This window comes from Homalodisca vitripennis, chromosome 4 (assembly GCF_021130785.1).
Source record: "Homalodisca vitripennis isolate AUS2020 chromosome 4, UT_GWSS_2.1, whole genome shotgun sequence".
NCBI lineage: Eukaryota > Metazoa > Arthropoda > Insecta > Hemiptera > Cicadellidae > Homalodisca > Homalodisca vitripennis.
Window position 1 is genome coordinate 116,884,072 of NC_060210.1, and position 21,190 is coordinate 116,905,261.

The 21,190-nt window shown below is 32.8% G+C and overlaps 2 protein-coding genes across 2 annotated transcripts in view; one reads left to right on the plus strand and one right to left on the minus strand.

The window, feature by feature from the left end:
- Nucleotides 1-1,118: 1,118 nt before the first annotated feature.
- LOC124359984 (hsp90 co-chaperone Cdc37) lies at nucleotides 1,119-14,416 on the minus strand. Its single transcript, XM_046813198.1, has 8 exons — nucleotides 14,189-14,416; nucleotides 9,845-9,978; nucleotides 8,535-8,657; nucleotides 6,615-6,771; nucleotides 4,759-5,034; nucleotides 4,446-4,561; nucleotides 3,336-3,525; nucleotides 1,119-1,535 (listed from the first exon to the last, which is right to left on the minus strand). Exons 1-8 carry the CDS (start codon nucleotides 14,219-14,221, stop codon nucleotides 1,317-1,319), a joined length of 1,248 nt encoding a protein of 415 aa, XP_046669154.1. The 5' UTR covers nucleotides 14,222-14,416; the 3' UTR covers nucleotides 1,119-1,316.
- A 5,766-nt stretch (nucleotides 14,417-20,182) lies between these two features.
- The window catches only part of LOC124359985 (ras-like protein 2), a 42,540-nt gene continuing 41,532 nt past the window's right edge, over nucleotides 20,183-21,190 (plus strand). The window contains exon 1 of the mRNA XM_046813199.1: nucleotides 20,183-20,600. Coding sequence (XP_046669155.1) covers nucleotides 20,496-20,600 — 105 coding nt within the window. The 5' untranslated portion in view covers nucleotides 20,183-20,495. The remainder of the gene's footprint in view (nucleotides 20,601-21,190) is intronic.

The following is a 21,190-nucleotide window of genomic DNA, read 5'->3' on the forward strand; positions in this document are numbered from 1 at the left end:
TTTATCAAAACGATAATAAAGGCATATATTTCTGACGGAGTGACTGATCTCCAGACTTGTGCTCGGCTGTGCCTTTTTAGCTTGTCACGGTTAGCTTCAATAAATTCTCTGGCATACTTATTAGTGTACTGAACTATTATGTCAATTAGAGAATCCGTGAAAAACAGTTTGAAATAAGAGCATGGGGGTGAGTCTTTTTCAGGGCAATGTTTTGGGCCTGGAAGTTCATGAAAACTAAAAATTTGGTCTGGTCTATGCAAATGATCATTAGCTTCCGTAACCTCAATCCATCCCATTTCATCCTCTGATTCACTAGAAGTGTTTATTTCTTCATTAGGGGGCATTTCTGACTCATTTAGGCCAATAGGATGAGCGGGTAGCCTAGGCCTAGATTGCATATGTTGCCTATTTCTAATTGGGTCGTCATTGTCACTGCCATCAGAATCGGAATCAGAAATATACCGACTGAAATTATGGGTTAGCCCAAGTCCACGATTACCTGATGATGTTCCAGCTTCATTGGGATCGAAATCGGGGTCTACGTCCGTATCATCAACATCAGAACTGCTGTCTGAAGAATGGCCGAGGTTGGAAATGTCACTGACAAAACTGTCACTCAAATAGTCTTCTTCAATAATGTTTCTGATAGTTCCCTCACTTACGGGAGATCGAGACCTCTTCATATTTAATATATTATCACATTACACTCGTACACAACAAATAAAGCACATTAATTACTCTGATTCAAATGTATACAAACACGATAACCAAAGCTCACTCGGTGACCATGCTGTTTGCACTCAGCGCTACTAGCGGCACAAATGCCAACTATACCAGCTGATGTAAATCATCTGTTAATAGAATATTACTTTACAACATGTGTTACGTATTCTGTGCTTCATTCTGAACACAGTAAACACAAATAAAAGACAATTATGTGAACTTCTATATTATTAATTAATTATTTTACGAACGTCCGGAAAAAAGGACGCTGGCAGTTTAGGCGTAGATTACCGACGTCCGGTTTTAAGGTCGTTGGCAGTTTAGGTATAGTTTTACAACGTCCTTAAAACAGGACGTTGGCAGTGAAAGGGATAAATTGTGCAGTAAGCTCAGAATCAAGAATCCGAAATCACATATATTTTGGAATTGTCCCATCCTCACTATTTAAGCAAATAGCAAGAGCATTTGCAAAACAATTATTACTTGAAAAATGAATCAGAATAATTCAAAAGAAAAAATATACAAAACAATTTAACAGCAAATTTGATTGATTAAATATAAAATCTAAGTTATTTACAGTACTAATAAGTGTTTCAAGAGCTCTTCGTAGAAGATTCCTCCTCAGAAGCAGTCTCAGAGTAGATCGGCTCTTGCGCACTGGATTCTCCACCTTCAGGGAGTTTCTTTTCAGGCACCCACAGACCTGAGTCTATTGCACGCTTCATGTGATACAGGCATTCCTTCTCATCCATCTTGGCAATTGTGGCCTTCAGCATGGGAATATCCTGCTTCTCAAAACACTCCCGCAGCTCCTGCAACATTGAAAAATGAGTTTGTCTGCTGGATGAAGAAATCCAGTAAGCACACTAGCATGAGTTTTTATTCTTTTTTAAATTAATGCACTCTGATTTAAGGAATCGACAGTCTTATTATAATTTTGTTGTCGGTCCGTCTTTGTAAAACCTCTCAATACAGACTTCAATCTTGGTATATAGCCTCAATCTGGTCCAGAGGTAGAACCCTATTGACTTTAGAGTCAAAAGGTCAAAGAGTAGTCCGTCTGTCTGACTGAATGTCTGTCCATCTATGGAATAACACTTGACGGAAAGGTCAGAATGGTCCTAAAGATTTGAAACTTGGGACTATAGGTTCCTCTTGATCCACACTCCCCTACTGGAAAATTCCTATTAATTTTGGGTTCAAAAGCATAATGTGATGAACATGTTCCGAAAATTAAAGAAATTGATCTTTCAGATCATCTACAGACCATTCATAAAATGTCAGAGATAAGTAGGTTATCTTGGAGCTTGGTTCAGCGAATATTTTCTTAAGATTTGGGAATGACTAGGGTATATGCCAATTTTTAAATTTTGATTGATAATCAAATAGAACATCAAGTTGAAACATGTCACGATTTGAAAGATCAATTTAAAACTGATCCCGATTTCCTATAGAGGTTATTACTGATGATGAGTCATGGTGCTACGGTTTTAACCCAGAAACAAAGCAACAAACAAGGCAATGGAAGACTGCATTGTCACCCCGTCCAAAAAAGTCATTGTCACATAAAACATCAAGACAATGCTCATTTGCTTTTTTGATGTGAGGGATATTTCATTCAGTTTCTTCCTCCAGGCCAGACCGTTAATCAGCTTTTGTATTTAGAAGTTCTAAGAAAATTGCGCTGCAGTGTTTGTAAAACAAGACGCTATTTATGGCAGACTGGTAACTGGTGTTCCCATTATGACAACGCACCTACAGCTGTCTCTGTTAACCATTTTTTGACAAAAAAAAGGCATAGTTCCATTACGCTTACTCACCTGACCTAGTTCCATGAGATTTTTTCTTATTTCTATGCATGAAAAAGAACATGAAAGAATCCAGATTCAACAACATATACAAAAATATCAATCATTAAGAAAAAAGCAAAGTAGGAGGTGTCAGCCATTACTGAAGATGAGTACAAAAATGTTTCGAACATGGAAGGACCTATTGGACTAATGTATAAAATGTGATGGACAGTACTTTGAGCGGAATAAGATTTTTACATAAAACATAAATTATGAATATAGCTTTTAAAAAATAATTTCAGATTGTTTTTGGTACCCCCTTGTAGTGTTCTCATGATCCAACAAAGGACTATTCTTTTTGGGGCCAAATGGAAGTACAATCGTCTGTTCATCAGCATTAACTCATTCTTTAATGTTTACATGTTCTGTTAGATCATTTGATATTCAGTTATATTGGTTTATTTCAACTTGATATGATTGCAACCATGTTTTATGTTTTGAAAAAGTAAATTCAGGAAAGTCAAATTTTGTTGTTTATCAAACAAAACAAAATTAAACATTTATAAAGCAGTATGCTGGGTGATAGTTTGGTTTCAGTAGTCATTTGTGCTCTGTACATTTGATAGTCCCTTACAAAACAAAGATCTTGTAACAATGTTATAAAAATAGCACATTAGAAAATTAGTACAAATTTTATTATGAAATAGATATTATATTCCAAAATTGAACCATATTATTCTAGTATTACAGATTATTTACTTTACAATTTTTAATTATTCTTTAAACTTAAAATTAATAAAAAGTGATACTGGCAAGGCTCACCGGAGGAAGTGTCTCCAGGACCTCATAGGGGTCAAGGCCACCAGGTCCCAGTCTCTTTTGTCTCTCCTCTTCTTCCACCTCCTTCATGAGGGCCTCCAATTTCTCCTTAGCTCTGTTGGTCACCCGATTCTTGAACCCTTGCAGTTCATCGTCGAAGGCCTTCTTGTACTCTGGCTCAGCCACTTGTATTCTGCACAATACAGTAGAGCCATTTTTATCATACATACATGATAACTATCACACGCTTCATTAGACTATGTTTTGAACTGTAATAGGTTCGTCTGAAAATTTTTGATTAATAATTCATAATAATTAAATACACACAACGTAGACATCATGGGAAGGGTTGATTTCATATTAATACTGAGTTTGGCTCCAGTTTACTTTCTTCTTAATGCAGCATCTGAAATCTGATGCTGTTGCAGACTTGACTCCTGGAATCTAGAACCATGTTCGTCTGATGAGATAAAAATTCAAATACAATGGAGTTCAAAACCAACTCCTTGATAGAAACTCGGTTGCTCGACCATGCTTAGAGATCATGACAGAAACTCAAAGTGCAATTAACTGTGCACCTGATGAGACAATGTGAATGCCAATTCACATGGATTGCACTATATTTCATATTTTGTAATCTAGGTGTCTCTGATGTCACAATGATGTAAATTGTTCGTTTTGAGCTTCTCCGTCGTCGACTTTATATCTCTTCAGACGAACATGGTTTCATAATGCAGGGGTCAAGTCTGTAACAGCATCAGATTCCAGACGCTCTACTAAGAGAAAATTGAACTGGAGCTAACTCAACATTCAATTGCATATTATTATCATAATTCGTTCAAAAACATGAAAGAATGACAGGTATTACTACATTGGCTTTAAATGTTTTGAAAACAGTGATTAAATATTAAGAACGGCTCCTGATAGAATATTTAAAATTTAATATTATTAACATTTAACTACTGGGAAGTTATATTTAAGCTAAGCATTTCTTAACTATAAGTAATTCAAAGTTAACTTTTGCTGACCCAGAATTTAGGACAGCATATGTTCAAGAACAACCACAACAATACACGATTGGCTAAACTAGAAAATAGTAGAAACACAACTAACTTGGAGAAGAAAGACCCAACACAAGCTCTGGGGTCTATATCCATCTGGTTAGACAGTTCAAGGATGTACTGCATGCAGATTGTCTGGTGGGCTACGTGACACATCAGCTCATGTTTCTGAAATCAGCATCAAACCGTACATTACACCATAACACTTCTGCAGAAATTTGAGCAAACATTACAAAACAATTAATGAATTTTACATTTATATCTTCAGCTAAATATTTGGTACAGTCTGGAGTTCCACAAGGATCATCCTTTAGATTCTTCTATTTATCTTGTCTTTAGGTACAGAAGAGTGTTACTACACTTACCTCCTCCATCTCCAGATTGATGCACCAGATGACCAGGTAGTTGGCTGTGTCCTCACACACCAGCTGAGAGTGTTCCTGGAGGAAACGTTTGCTGTCATCGTACTTCCGCAGCATCCCATACTGCTTCAGCAGCTTCTCGTTTTCCTTAATAAATTCCCTCATTCTCTTCTCCTTTTCCTCCTCTGTCAGGTTCTCCTTTCTTTTCGGAACTTGCTTGTTGATTGCTGTCTTTGTAAACCCAGGTTTGCTGATGGTATCAACGTTCCATGGAGTGATCTTAAATTGAAATTAAGTAATAAATTATTTTTTGAAGTGCATTGTTTTTATCTTTATTTCTAGACTACTCAAAATCAAACATAGTACTTTCTACAACCAATTATTTTATTAATACAAGAATTAAAAATTACAATGTCTGACTAAAAATATGTAAACATATAATTGAAGTTACATGAATCGATGAGTGAAACAATACAATAAATGTCTACTCTCATGACCTAAGTTTTTTATATAATTACTTTTTGCTAAATGATAGAAGAAATTTAGTACAAGTAATAGACATATTTTCAATTTTATACAAAAAATAAACTATTAGATTTACTAAAATGTAATTCAAATTAGTGTACATACAAGGCATCTTTTAAAAGTATGTACCATTTTCAATTTACGCCATCGCAGCTCTTTTAGCGGCCGTTGTTTAGCGCATGCGCACCATGTAGTTACATCTGATGGGAAGCTATAATGGAACCATCTGATCGAGTCTGCATCTGTTTGCATGATTTTAAAATGCCCCCACCCATTGAGAATCCACCCAACTGCGAAGTGCGTGCTGTAATATTATTTCTCAATGCTAAAGGCTTCAAAGCATCTGATATTCATCATCAAATCAGTGATGTTTATGGTGAAAACATTATGAGTGATGGAATGGTATGGAAATGGGTTAGGGCCTTTAAAGATGCCCTCAATTATTATGTGGAACGAAGTGGGTGATGACTTGATTCAAAAAGTGGACTTAAAGTGAAAGAGAACAGACAATTCACAATGTCGTCGTTATCTGAACAGCTTCCTGCTGTCTCAAGGAGTGTTCTTTATGAAATTGTGTTTGAACGTTTAAATTATCGTAAATTGTGTTCATGCTAGATGCCATGACCGTAAAGCAGTGGTTACCTAATCAGGCAACAACCTTCTTTGAGAATGAAATACAAAAGCTGTTCCCATAATATGATAAGTGTCTTAATATTAATGGAAATTATGTAGAAAAGCAGAGTAAAGTCTGTTCTTTCAAGTGAATATTTTTTTTTTATATATTTACTTGTACAATAAGCCATAAAATATTCCTTTGTCACAGTTTAACTTATCTGATATACTATATTCCTCATGTTTGAGATACGCGTAGAAACAAAGATAATAATAAATCTTGAAGACAATAGAATTAACAGTAGAAAGCATTAAATATTTTTTTAACTAGTAGTTTTCAAATTGTGTAAAACATTACGATTCACAGTTTACTAAAGAGTAAAATGAAAAAAGTTTTCATTCACCTAGTTTTAGCTATATGTTACTAGTGTTTAAGTAAATTTTTTTATTGTTGCTTAGTATTTAGTGTTTTATATCTTGATGAGCCTTATAACAGTGTAATTTTATATTGGACTAATAACCCATTTTTCTACTGAACTAGCTATGGATTATTAACGGAAAAGTTTAAGAGTTAAAACTAATTAACTAACTAAAAATATCTGCAATACACAACTTCTCTGCTGCTGTAACAATGCAGGTTGTATTAGTGGCAAACAAAATAAAACCCTAGAGAAACTACATACAGATATGAAACATAGAATTATACTTTAACATTAATTAACCTTTTCTTTCAACTTCAACTCTTCTTCTTTCTTCTTCAATTCTTCCATTTCTTTTTCAACTTTTTCCAAGGCCTCTTTCAGCTGTTGTGCTTCGGGTGATCCAGACTTTTCTGCGGCAAGCAGTCTCTCTTTGGCTTCGTGGACCTTCTTCACTTGGCTGCAACAGGTCAACTCACTATTAATGATAATTGTCTCATTGACGTAAATGTTTTTAAAGAGAACTAAACCACTCAATGAGTACTGCTTGAAAGAAACTACAACAATTCATGAAATATTTACTCGTTCAGGAATTGGTAGATCAACACACCCACATCAAATTCAGAGAAACTGGCCATGACAGTTATGTTACAAACTGATTTAATTTTTTATGTTATTTAGTTCTTTTTCGCTACAACACAGTACTGTAACAAATTCACATAAATACAAAGCACATACAGTATACTTTTGGTAGGGATAATGGAAGCTACTATTTGGTAGTATGAAACTAAATTTATAGTTCTGCCATTTTTTTAATTTTAATAAATTGTAAGATCAACTTTATGAAATCCTTAGTATGCCATCGGATAAGCGTACTACATAGTCAGTTAGAAATCTCTGTGAGACAGTCTTGTCTTTTAGTGCTGTATACTGATTGATACTTAGTACGCTTAACCTCTCATCTGCTGCAGTCAATGTGTACAATAACTATATAGCTATAAATGCAGTTATTGAATGTGTTACTTTAACCCTTTGACGCGGTACTTGTAGTGTTATTGTAGTATAAATGGTTTTTTTTAGTCTTAAAAGCTATTATTGAGGTAATAATTCAATAATAAATGCCTCGTAGAGCATAAAGTAAACATAAATAAATTTCTTTTAAAGTTGAGACAAAAAATGCAAAACTTGTGTTTTGGGTCTGGTACACTTATGTAAGAAAATCACTGATCCCGTCAACTTCCAAAAAGCTAACCACCGTTAATTTAAGGCGGACCCTCCCACCGGCTTTACCACAGACCAATGACTATCACAAGAGTAAACCAGACCGCAAAAATCCCCAACATTAGGTGCGGGAATTGAAAATGCAACTCCAAGGCCAACTCCTGCATCTTAAGAATAGTACCTTAGACCACACAGCCTTACTGACTTAATGTCTTTCATGTACAGATAGCTCACATAAGACACCCACTGTTGCTGTTTGATTCAACTGAATTGCATGGCTGGTATAATGCAGTTGTGAGGCACCGCATCCATATAACATGAAACCACGTTAAAGGGTTAATTATCATCACTAAACTGGAATTTTCAAACTGTATTCAAAAATGATTACAGTGCCTGTTCATTTTCACTTTTCCATTCACTATCCACACCATATCATCAGTAGTCACCGACGCTCACCCACCCTGTTCATCATGTACATTCTTATAGCCATCTGTAAAATTTTCATCGCTCATGTTTTTTCTGTACACTTCACAAATTTTACGATAAATTTCAACTGCTTGCATGCCTTTAACGTTAAGAAAACAACTAACAGTGCATATTTAACAATCTGTGTGATCCCCAGAAGGGGGTGGTGCAACTTCCAAAACGATAGTTAATCAAAATACACACCTTGTATTTTAAAGTGAATGCTGACAACGATTGAATGTAACTAAATATAATGAGTGACTAAAAATAAAAGTGAATGTAAAATTCTTAAATTACAGATCAAAGTACTTAAATTAATTCTATATGGATCTTAATTTTTTTTTTTTAATAAAGTGTGGATCTAAAATAGCTAATAGAACCACATAATAAGCCTGACTATCATGAATCTAATAAAGAAAAAAAACTGTTGGAAGACAAATAACCTAAACTGACTGAACATGGCCAGGAAGTTATGTATATTTTACAATAGATGTGCATTTATGTAAATGCAAAAATAAAAAAAATTTGACTACAAACTTTTTAAGCTCTCCGCCAGCTGCTATTTGCAGGTTGTCAAGTGCAGCCTTAACTTCCTTAACTTTGGGAGCAGCCTCCGCCGATCCCAGCATTTGTTTTACTTCCTCCAATTTTTTTTCCAAACTGAAAATAAAACATGATGGAAATGATAAGACCAAACTAAAATGAGTTTTGCTTATTAAATAAAACACATATTATTAATTGAAAAACCAACAAACAATTGGTAAACAAAGTCAAACTACTTTTAATAGTTCATAATATAGGGAGCCTTAAGTTACTTATTAAACTAATTGTTAGTGGGTTTTATCTTTTTGACAGGTTGAAATGACTCGATCAGTGGTGAAAGATAAACTGATGATATTTTAGAGTTCTCCACTTGTAAGTATCTTTTAACCCATCTTGTCCTTAATTGTATCCTTCATTTAAGCTTAAATGGACAACTACTTGGATTCATAAGTCATAATTTTTTCTCCGGATTCTTAACTAGGATTATATCAATTCAAAAGATTTTCACAATCCCTCAAAAAATTATATGATCTAGCTAAAATTTTCTGTTGTTCTCAATATTTCACACCCTTCTCCTAAGTGAAACATTTTACAATACCTATGTAGTTTGTGCCTTAGCATAATAATTTTTAAATTATTTAGTTTTTAAAGTTGTTTAGATTGGCAAGCAGCATTTTAAAGAACATAGGAAGATTAGTACTTATCAGTTAGTTAGCAACTGCAATCAATTCAGAACTTACATGCTTCAAAACCAATTATATATTATATACTTTTTTAGTCTCTAGACATATTGAACAATTAACTATTTAAGGTTCACTTGACTGTAGACTGAAAAACGTTATGCAGGGCAAACAATTCTTGTATGGAATTTACATAATTTTGCTCTCAACCCTATACACAACACCATTTAAAGCTTCATCTGTCATCTCATTCATCTTCACCTCATTTTTGCTTCTTATAACATAATTTCATTATTCCTTGTGCCTAGATTCAGGAGAAGTTGTACACTTTTACTTAGTGTAGACTGTCCTAAACTGAGTCACTCAAAATCTAATTTATCCTCATGTAAGAAAATAATAAACAGATTATATCATAAATATAATAATATCCAATACAAAAGTTTGGAGACCCTTAATATGGTGTTGGGCTAGCTGCCTCCAACCATTCACAGATATAAATGAGGAGTTCAAATGTATGAGAGCCCAAAGTAATTAGCTTTTGTTCAATTAAATTGAAAATTACAACTGCCATAACACATCTGAGCATAAATCAAAATAAAAAATGTAGAGGTGTAAAAATCCTACTTTTTCTTTGCAGTTTCCACTTTTTCTTTTTCTTTCTGAGCCTCCTCCATTCGCTCCATCCGAGCCTGGTGCCTCCACCGGAACAGCGATGGAGTATCGATGTTTGGGTGAGTCTCATCCTCATCATCCGAGATCTGAAAGTATATTTTAAATAAGTTACTGTACGTGGTACATTCACTAATTACTCTTAGCATTTTATTACTTTCACTCAAGATATGAGGAGTTTATACACTATACAATGAAACTTCATTCAAAGAAACCGGATAAAAATAGATAAAATAATGTAAATTTATTGCAGGTTGCTCACACACGCATTTCATAGTTCCACAGGCTTGTAAGTTCATCAGTTCAATAAAGAACAAAAATTCCTAATTGAGCATTAAATAATATAATAGAAATATTCATAGTTACAACTTTTTTATTACAATTCATGTCATGATAAATGAATATACCATAGTACAATATGTGTTTCATGTAAAATATTCCTACTACTGTCTCGTACTAGATTTCGTTGCTTTCAGTTTAGTCAGCTAACATCAACTTAAATTTTCTTTTTATAAATCTTCAGAAATTTATATTGTAAAAAAATTTCTTATAAACATAGGTCAAGAAATGTCTCGTCAAGATACCATTATGTTTTCTTTTTTTATTATTATCTTCAAAACTAGTAAAGCTAAAGAAATGAAATTTGGGACATAGGTTTAAATGGATGTAAGGAAAATAAAAAAATAATTGTGTTTTATTTTCTTTATATTAACAAAACGGCACCTATTCAAAATTTTTCAAGTCAAATAACAAAAAACCAACATAATTATAAACTATTTGAACAATTTCATTACAATTTTTGACGGTACTTGTTCAAACAAAATCCGTCAAGATGCATAAGCGAACACGAGAACTTTAAAGATACGCTTGCACAAGCCAGAAGCAACAAACTGATGCCTCTCAACTGTGACAATTTTTTGTTTGAAATGATGAGTACTATCAGCCACAAAAATTTGTGACACCCTGTATATACATTCATTGTTCATAAATAAATAAAAAGTATACTTTTATTTAAACAATTGGTATCAATTTACAATATCGTGACCATGGAAAGGTATGTTCATTTTTTTTTCCTGAAAACTACAATTTTTCCTGAAAACAATAGTGAAGAAAAAATTCGTCGGCAACGAAAATCAAAGGAGTTACGATTTTTTGAAATCCTCTGAAAACTCTGTTTTTGACAGTACCTCTAGCAGTTTTACTGAAATGATGACGTTAATCCTGTCAACGATGCCTGCCCGCTGCGCACTGCTTGCTCTTTTAGAAAAAAAATTAACTCGAGCTTGCAAAAGTCGAATCCCAGATCACGTGATGCCCCTGATCCTTAACCCTCCAAGTGTTGTTCGACAAAATTTTGTCGGTTATTTTCCATCTTTAATGCAATAATGCCCGAAAGGCATCAATATAATACAATTATATACTTTCCCCCCAGTTTATATGCACCTGTGATAATAATACTTGGCTATAAATGCCCAATCCATGAAAAAAGTCCATTTTTCATGGTCACGGTATTGTAAATAAATACCAAACAATTTTATTTACATTTCATTACATTTATTTACAAATTTTGTAAACTTTTCTTACATTTTATAGTTTAAACTATAATAACAGGTTCGGCTGCAATGGAGCCCAGAAACAACATTCACACATAAAATTTTAAATTATTGCATTCAAACATGTTGTACGACCAAACCATTGACAATATGGCCAAAAGTTACTGGACCTTTTTGTAGATCAATAATTTTTCAATTCTCATTATAAATCAGTTTTGAGCTACAAACCAAACCGATATTTTTTGGCAGGCCAAACCGACAAAGATAGAACAAAAAGACACTTGACCTTTTTAAGTCACCTCATAACTAACTAAAAACAAAAAGTCAATGGACCTTTTAGTAGTTTACCTCTGACTAACAATTTTTGTTTGATTCAAGCTAGCTCTAACGGTTCGCCCGCTACTGGACTTAACAGAAAGGCCTGCAAGAGTGAAAAATGTGCGAATCTTTTGAGGGGTTTCAGTAAAAATGTCCGGTTTTCAAACTTTTCCTATCGGTTTACAGCAAATTTAACGTTTCTAGCACTTCTAGAAATATGTTAGAATTTGTATCTATATAACAGTGAGCGAGTTACACATGTGGTTCTATAAAGAGATTTAACTTTTATTTATTACATGTTTATTGCTGTGAGTTAGCTACCAATAATGTAAAAATTAGATTGTATGTCTATTGGAAATAATGAAATCAAATTTCAAATCAATATGTCAGTTGGTTCTCAAGATATCATGTGACAGACAGAAATTAAATTTTTGCAGCTATAGTGATACTAGCGCTAATGCTCAGCCAATAAAATTTACCTAGACTCACAGGAACCAGATGAATCGAAATAACTAGGTAAATTAAGAGACTCAAACGAAAAACACCATGATATTCAGGAAAAATGCTCTTATTCATTCCAATTAAGTAATTGTAAAAGTAAGTATTGTAAAGTATCTCTAACATGTAAGTCAAGATTAAAGTTATTTTTTTATTTTTAATGCTAATTTTAATTACTTCTGTTATCTTAATGTGTTATTCTTGTGGTTAATGTACTATGATTCTTGTTGATCATTATATAATATCGAAGTTTAGTAACACACCGAATCATTCGATAATAAAAATCAGATGAATGTAGGCTAGGTCTCTTATTAAGTCTACCCAAAAGTAAGTCAATGTTACATTGTTTTGTTTGTAACATTTTATAAATATACATAGCCTAGTTTTTTATTTATCGCTGGTATATTTTTTAAATGTAAAACCAGCAGAACCACATTGTTATTTAAAATATCTATTACGTTCTTTGGTTCAACATTTTGTTTTCAGTATTTTTAGATAGTTATGAATATCGAAGATTCGATAGTCACGAATATCGATGATTTGATAATCATGAATATCGATGATTTGATAATCAAAATTTCGATTGAGGAGGTGGCCACTTGGGCAGGGTACGATAAGCGGACCCGGTTTTTTTATATCGAAAGTAGCAAACAATATTACTTAATCATAACCATCGATATAATCAATTGATACTGATTAATTATTTTTAACAATTAATTTAAATAATCTACTACAACAGCTGTAAACACTTTCAAATAACACATGTAAGGTAATATTTCAATTTTACATAAGTAACATTTGATTTATTAAAAATGGCAACCAATTTTAGAAAACTACACAACGTTGCTTTGAAAGATCATAAGACATGTTTTAGTGGCTTCAACAATGGACTCGTACCGAAAAACCCATTAGCCTATGTGTAATTTGTGAGAAAGAAACAACTGTGAGAAGAGCAAATATGGTCGTCTTCAGTTTTCCTAATTTTGGTTATAATAATTTGTTTCACCACTGTAAGTATTAAATTCATATTTTTATTTAAAACATATGATTGTTATTGAGGACTACATATACTTTTATATCGATTGATAGTCTAGGATTTGAGATGTGAATATTAGGTATCGATGATTACATTCTTCGATATAAAAAAAAAATAGGCTACTACAGCCAAGAGATTTTCTAAGAGAGATTAAACTAACAGCAATTAAAACAGTTGATCATTGTTATGAATACACGAATGACATTTTTGAACAATTTAAAGTAAAACAAAGATGAAAGAAATTTAAAATATTTTATAAAAATTCGAGGTTTGATTACAAATATTCATTCAAGACACTGGGGAATGTAACAAGGAAAAACAAATTAAAGTGATATTTGTTCCCATATTTGCATGATCATTCTTATGACAATCGGATATCAAATTAATTAGTGGCCAATTTTTATTTAGTCTCTATGCTAAAATTCCGGTAGTAATAATTAGCAAAATCATTAGGAATATTGTAGGCCTACACGCTAGGTAGTTTTAAATTATATATGGAGGCACTAAACTCAATAAGTAAATATCAATTAGGTCAGCCACATTGATTCACATTTTGAAGTCAATATTGTTTCTCTTTCAGCAAAAACATCACCACACCCATATAAGGAGCTATAAAGGCTACAAACTTTGTACATAAATATTCAAAGTAGGCCTAGGCTATACCTTGAAGATGCCTTTTATGTTTTATTAACTTTCATCAGATAATAGCATCAATCCTTGCAAATAATTAATGGCATTTTAAAAATATGTCTATTTAGTAAGAACAGGTTCTTGCCTATTTAGAAGTTCAAATCTTAACCTAAAAAATACAACAGGTTCAATAATCTAGAGAAATTGAAATAAATTTATTAAAATATGCCATAAATTAAGAGTTTTAAAGATTCCTTTGCTTACTTCAATATCTTTCCATTTGCTGTAATCCACCATTTCTATTGTCTAAGTTGGTAATATATTCTCCAAACACCACAATTTTGTTTCGTTCCACTTCAACTTTCAACTCCTTTTTTTTAGTTTGAGGCTAGAACTGACTAGTGACTATAGGATTTAGTTTTTAATTTTTGTTGTTTGGCACAATGCTCAACATCCAAACATAGAGAAAAACGAGTACGTTGTTTGAGAATTCATTAGCTATATCCATGCAAAGCAAAAAAAAATATTGTAGTCTCACAAACAAGAGCAGTAAACAAAATTGGGGAAAAAAGCTGATCTTGGGCAGAAGGGGTTCAAAAAATTCAACATTATTCTAGACAGGTCAGCAACCACTTGTTTTTGACGTGACAACGTCTTAAATTAGGTTGCGGCTCGGAGTCACTCATGAAAAAGTGTAACGCCCGGTAACGTTACGATGCCCGTCCAGTGGGTCCGCCACACGGGATAAAGCAGATAACTGTGGGTCCGCCGCACGGGATAAAGCAGATAACTATGTTTATTCGTGAAAATGTGGAGTGCTTAGATTCGTCATTTACAACAACTACAACAATAAAGGTAAATAATTGTACACTGATATTTCATTATCGTAAACTATGATTGATTGATTGATTGATTAATTGTTAGATTGACACAAAAGTTGAGAAACTGAGTTTATAGGTTATGTCATACTATTGACAAATGTTGATAGTGTTAAGTAAATTATTAGTTTAAATCACTCTGCAATCAATCGTAATTCAGTCGATTGAGAAGAAACAGCGCGTATTGCTAGTCAAACATTTAAAATAACAAATTATAACCTCTAACCTGTCATAACAGTGCGACCAAACAAACGAACTAAACCGACCAATCACCACGCGCGGAGATAGAATTTAACTGTGTTTAGCAAGAATTTCAAATTCCAATTTTAGTAAATGTTTTATTCAACTTTACCATTTACAATAACAAATTTTAATTAATTTCAAATTATGTACAATGTTTTAGTAAACAAAATATATTTCTATAGTTAAAATTTGTGCAATTCTTATTTTCATTCAATTCCTTGTTCCTATTGTGCAATTTAATAATATTCATATCAATAAATATTCTACCGAGAAAAAGACGTTGTCACGTAAAATCTTCGCCCGTAAAACCGACTTTACAGGCAACCATATTTTTTTTCGGTTAGGAGGTGGTCTAGTATTGGTTCTTCCTCTTTGTAAACACAACTAGTCACTTCGTATATCGTTTCTGGATAATTACCTGTTCAGGAAGATTTTCGACGTTCGTTTCTTAACAAACATTTATTATTTACAGCTTATCATTCTTATAAGTTGTTATAAATAATAGGCTAGATGTGTTGAAAACAAATAATAAATATTGATGTACAAACATATCGAGATTAGGCTATAGTGTCAGGAGCTCCTATGACATCTCTTAATAAAATGTAACGGTATTACATCTTGGATTTAAAGTACCCACTGTAATAAATAGAAACAATTATTTAATTAAACCTTGGCTTTATTCAACATAAAATCCAAATAGATAATGAAAAGTAAAACAAAGTACAAGTTTTAAATATAAATTACAGTTAACATGATTTTATAAATTACAGTAATACATGATAACATGTATTCGAACCCCACCAAAATACCAATCCAGTATAAAATCCTTTAATTAGGCCGAATCTATTCTTAGTTTTACAAGTCGGGATCAAGTTGTACTCTTAGAGGCACGAGAAGAAAAGAATTTTGTTTTTCTGTTCGACACAGATTGGAAATTAATCAGTATACAAGCATATTTTTACACACTTCGACAATTTTTTTTAGTACCATTTCAGATGGAGATATGTTTAGATTAAGGCATTCTTTGCGTGTGAGGTTTGGTTTTTATTGTAGATGAATTAAGTAAGAATTTATTATGTGTTTATTACTAGTTTATAAAAAATTATGCCATATCAATTTATTAAATACTTCAAATTAACATAAAAAGGAGATAACTTTATATGCCACATAAAATTAAGATATTAAGTATAATGAAAACCCTAATATACGTCAAATTAATGTTTGAAATTGGAGCAATATGAGATGGCAGAGCAGAAAGAATAGATCATACTAATAGACTGGTTTTCGAAACTCAAATAAAAAGTTTATGGTGGGGTCGTGCATTATCCGATCATATGTTGATAAATAAAATGTATGTTTTAATTGTTCACAAACGGGTTTTAGGTTTTGTAAATATTATCCTTCAACTATATTTAAAATCATCAAATTAATATTTTTTAATTTTAATTTATAATTATTACAATAATTTATACATAACACTTAGGATGATGTCGATTCCTAGTTTTAATTCAAATGTTCCATTGATATTTGGCGTTTCTTACATTTTAGATTACTTTTTATAAACTGTTCTTGGTTGTTTCACTTCATAGGCTGGTTAAATATTTTCCTGATGAAATACGTATTTTAATTAGTAATAACAATATGTTAGTTTTTCATTCTTTCGTGTGTACTTGTATACTTTTGGCACTCTTTTAAAGTACTAAAACCTTGGTTCACTTATATATTTGATATTATTGTAAAATGTGTCAAACTATCACTATTCAAAAATAAACACAACCCCGGACCTACTGTGATTTGTAAAATGCCAGCAATAAACAGCAAACATGTAAATATTAGTGTCGATACATAAATGTTAAACGTGAATGATTCTACGAGTAAGGGGAAGGGTTTGATTTCCACTACTATTATTCAACCTAAGAAATATGTTCTGGATTCTGAGGAGACAAAATTAATTTGTCGTAACAGAACGTAATTAAACTGCATAACCAAAATAGTATACAACCAACGTTGAAATGGATGACAGCAATGCTCTTAGTACCAATTCTAACCCGGAAACTTTCCATCTATATTTTTACAAAATGTGAGCAATCATTCAGAATTAGTTAAAAAGAGAAACAATAGTAAGCACGATTTTATACTGAACTAAGTAGGTAAGTTTCTTACAGTAAATCTTCAAATTATAAATCAGATTAAAAATCAAACTACTTTTTAGGATTACTCGAATGTTAAATGTCACACTTTCAAAACGAGACAAGATAAGAAACTTGATCTAATATTAAAGAACATCCCTTGCTCCCTCGCTGTTAAATAATTATATCTCGGATATCCAATAAAAAAGGTAGTTCGTATATTAAATAAAGATAAAAACCCATCAAAATGTGCACTATGTCCTTAGACAACAACAAGATAGTTAGTGAAATATACACACTGGCCAGGTTATCCTACGCAGTTGAACCGTTAACAGACCTGTTATTGCCCAGTCTCGTGCGGCTAGAAGCCGCCTGTCCCTCTAAGAAGAATTTAATTCGCCGGTAGCACTATAAGAAAATCTTGAAATATACCTCAGTATAGCCAATACCATCCCTTTGGCATACAGAATCTAGATCTGAGATGTCTCAAATGCGCAGGACAACTTCATTACTCGGATTACTCGGAGTGTTCCTAAAAAAGACCAACACCCGTTTATGTATTAATTGCGACGAGACCCATTCCTCCAAATACAGAAACTACTAATTTTATAAAGACGTCAAAGAAAAGACAACGAATAAAACATTCCCTTTTACGAGCTCTGTCAAAGTTCCTGCTCGTGCAAAAGCCAACGCTGAACCAAGTACGATGGGGACATCACTCGTGTTCCAGAATACCCCAATTATCCTCTCATGGTTCCCAGTACTTCGAGGTTTTACGCCAAGTGGTGACACAAAACGGATCTCTACCCAGAATTGCCAACGAACCTGCAACACTACAAAATGGTAAAAATGATTATTTAATCTTTTCAGACATTGAAGAATTTGTCCTTAATCTTGTCAAAACACTTATTTTAACAAAAAAGAAAGTGTTGAGAAGCGCTATGAAGCCATTGTTCCTAACTAGCTCATTCTAATATCTCAACCGTTCAAAATTTAACCATCTTTAATTAGAATTCGGAAGGTTTGAAATTGAAGAGAACTTTTTTCATCTTCCATGACCCGGCATAATATAGATATTGTTTGCTTCACTAAAACTCATTTCAACCAAACGAAAGTTTTCCACTGAACTAGATAATCACTTGAGTACTATAGTGCACTTGAATACAATCGATGGTATTGATAATGCTGTTGATTACTTTACGAAATGTTTAGTAAGGTCAACAAAAAGCGCAATTGTTAAGACTAATCCTCCCAAAACTTTCAATAACTTACATCTTTCGTTGGGAATTTTGCGATTGATTAAAAAAAAAGAAGAATAATGTGAGGCGTCAATAGCAGAGATATAGACGTTGCTGAGTCAAACCATGAATAAATGAATTATTTGTATGGAAAAGCGGGAATTTGATGAATATCGCATTGATTTGTACAATTCCTATGTATCCTATATAGATTCTAGTGTTTCGAACATATAACGTGCAACGAAACAACTTTTGCTATCTCCAGCAATCATACCATCACTTCAACAAAACTGTTTGATACTTGAATGTGATAAATAAAAATGCAATGCGTTTGTTGACCATTTTGAACCAACGTTCTGTCCTAATGCGATAGCTGATTAGGAACTAAACAAAATTTCTGAATTGAACTACTGGTGTTGAGCAGCCCATAACACATACATCACAATCTGAAATAAGAAGTTTTATCAAGACGCTCTCAATCAAAAAGATTTCTGAGTACTATTTGATACCGAATTTAGTCTTGAAGAATGTAATACTAGTACAATAAAAGCGCTCTCAATACTGGCATTAATTTTCAATACGTGTATTTCAATGGAGTATTTTATCAAGCAGTTGAAGCATGCTGAAAGCACTGTCCTCCGTACCCCAACAAACCTAATTTACAATCTATTTTGACTGATCACACCTTTTCCGTCAAACTTCAGTGTACGTTTTCAAAAGTTTGCTCAGTAAGAACAAGGGTTCATCAAAGCTCAATATATGGGACCTATAATTTTTGATATTTTTCTCTGATATACCAGATCTTCATCAAACTACTCTCGCTCTTCATTCTGTTGACACAGCTATCACAACTGAAGACTATGAAAATGAAGCAGCAGCATAATTACAAACTGGTGTTACAGCTTTGACAAATTGGTTTAAGTAATGAAGATTCGTTTTAAATCCAGCAAAATGTGAGGATAAGGTATTTTTCTTTGAGAAAATACGTTATGGCAGGTAATTGTAATTGAAGACGCCTTGATATAATGAAATGCTGATGACTAATGCATCAAGTACGTAGGTATACGTTTTTAGCATAGAACTTACATATTAATACCACGTTGGCCCACGCTTTTGCACGTCTATCTTGTCTATTTCTACTATTTAACAGGAATTATACTTTAAAGTCGGCCTGTACTTATGATTTATTAAATTATACTGATACACTTAATAACGGTTGTCTTTCCAGTTTGGGAACTATGTATTTCTTCTGGTAAGATGAACAGCATACAAATAAATAAACTAACGAAGATTAATTGTCCATGTTACATTCGAAATACCCACCTTCACGAAGAATAGGACTTCATTCACTTGGGTTGATGTCTAGATATTTCACTAATTTACATCTGTTTCCGGAGAAATTACATTCCACATTGGAGAGCCAACTTTAAAATGACGTCTGAAACCAAGACTTCCCTAAGACGTGCTAGGCTTATTGAAGGACATTCCTTAAGAAATATCATGCTCACTTAAATTTTCAATTAAAGCATGATGTTTAAATACCACACCTAGGTTACAGAGTGTCTTGAACGAAGTTCTTTTTCATGCCCCAATAATGTTCTTTCTTACATGTTCTTACAATGTCAATTCACTTCATACCTGTTAGTTGTTTTATGTATAATATAATAACATTGATCCAGAATAAAGATTGTTTAAAAAAAATATACTATTTTAAAGATCTATCTACCAGCTGATTTTTCCAGTAGATTTTTTTAACGACCAACAAGTGATACCACCATTCTCACACCAACTGAAGAAAGAAATCACTTCATATTTTTAGAGTAGTATGTAGATTACGGTTGGGTGGATAGAGGAGTGTAGTTACTGATACAACTGACTTGACTGCAGAGAATACAGTGTCACTTGTTTCAGTGGCTTGTCAATGTCAAAATAGATAAAAAATTTAGGAAAACGTTTTTATTTTATCTGTGGATGTTCCTATTGTGATAGTGTTTAGTGCTGAAGAAAAGGGATTTAACAGCTTTTAAGAATCCAATGTTTTGTAAGATTATTATGGGAGAGTGATTTTATAACAAAACTTAAAATGTCAAGACAAAATGAGAGACAGAACTATGCTCAAACATATAAACTTGTTGTGGTAGGTGGAGGTGGTGTAGGAAAATCAGCAATAACTATTCAGTTTATTCAGGTAAGTCTTTTTTTGCAATTAATTGTAACAGCCTATGGGCTTGTAACATTTAAGAAATTGTCTTAATTGGCCCAAGTACCAGCCTAACCAAAATTTAATCCTTTCAATATTATTTGCAGTATTGTGTGTGCGTATAGGCAAGCATTATCATTGAGTATTTTCTGAAGTTTAAAACTTATTTTCGAACTTCGGCTTTAAACTCTTGTATATCTTGGGTTAATGAACATTTATTTCCTTTAGACTTTTCAAACTGTCATACTTGAAGGTTATAAATTCAATTTTTATGTATAGTTTCATCTAAAGTCTCAATACTGTTAAGGTTAGTTTAACAACATCATAGGTTAAAGTATATTGTCTCCTTGTTTAGGTTGATTTAAACGAGTGTAATGAGGATGGACGTTAACTCTAATATCGGTAAATATATATTTTCAACGAGTTCATAGCATAGCTGTAACGGCGAATGTGGTTGATTTATAACAAGTGGCCATAACCAAAATCGAATTCTTGATATTCATAATTATCTTTAACCTATTAAAACAAAATGTTGAACCGAATTAAATGTTATTCGAATTATAGGTATTTTAAACTAC

Excerpts from the sequence above, each read along its gene's own strand:
- LOC124359984 (XM_046813198.1), bottom strand. The coding sequence starts at position 14,221 with ATGGTGGATTACAGCAAATGGAAAGATATTGAA. Across the intron at positions 4,562-4,758 it reads TCAATCTGGAGATGGAGGAG|AAACATGAGCTGATGTGTCA; the intron begins GTAAGTGTAGTA and ends TGCTGATTTCAG. Across the intron at positions 3,526-4,445 it reads GTTGGGTCTTTCTTCTCCAA|AATACAAGTGGCTGAGCCAG; the intron begins GTTAGTTGTGTT and ends TGTATTGTGCAG.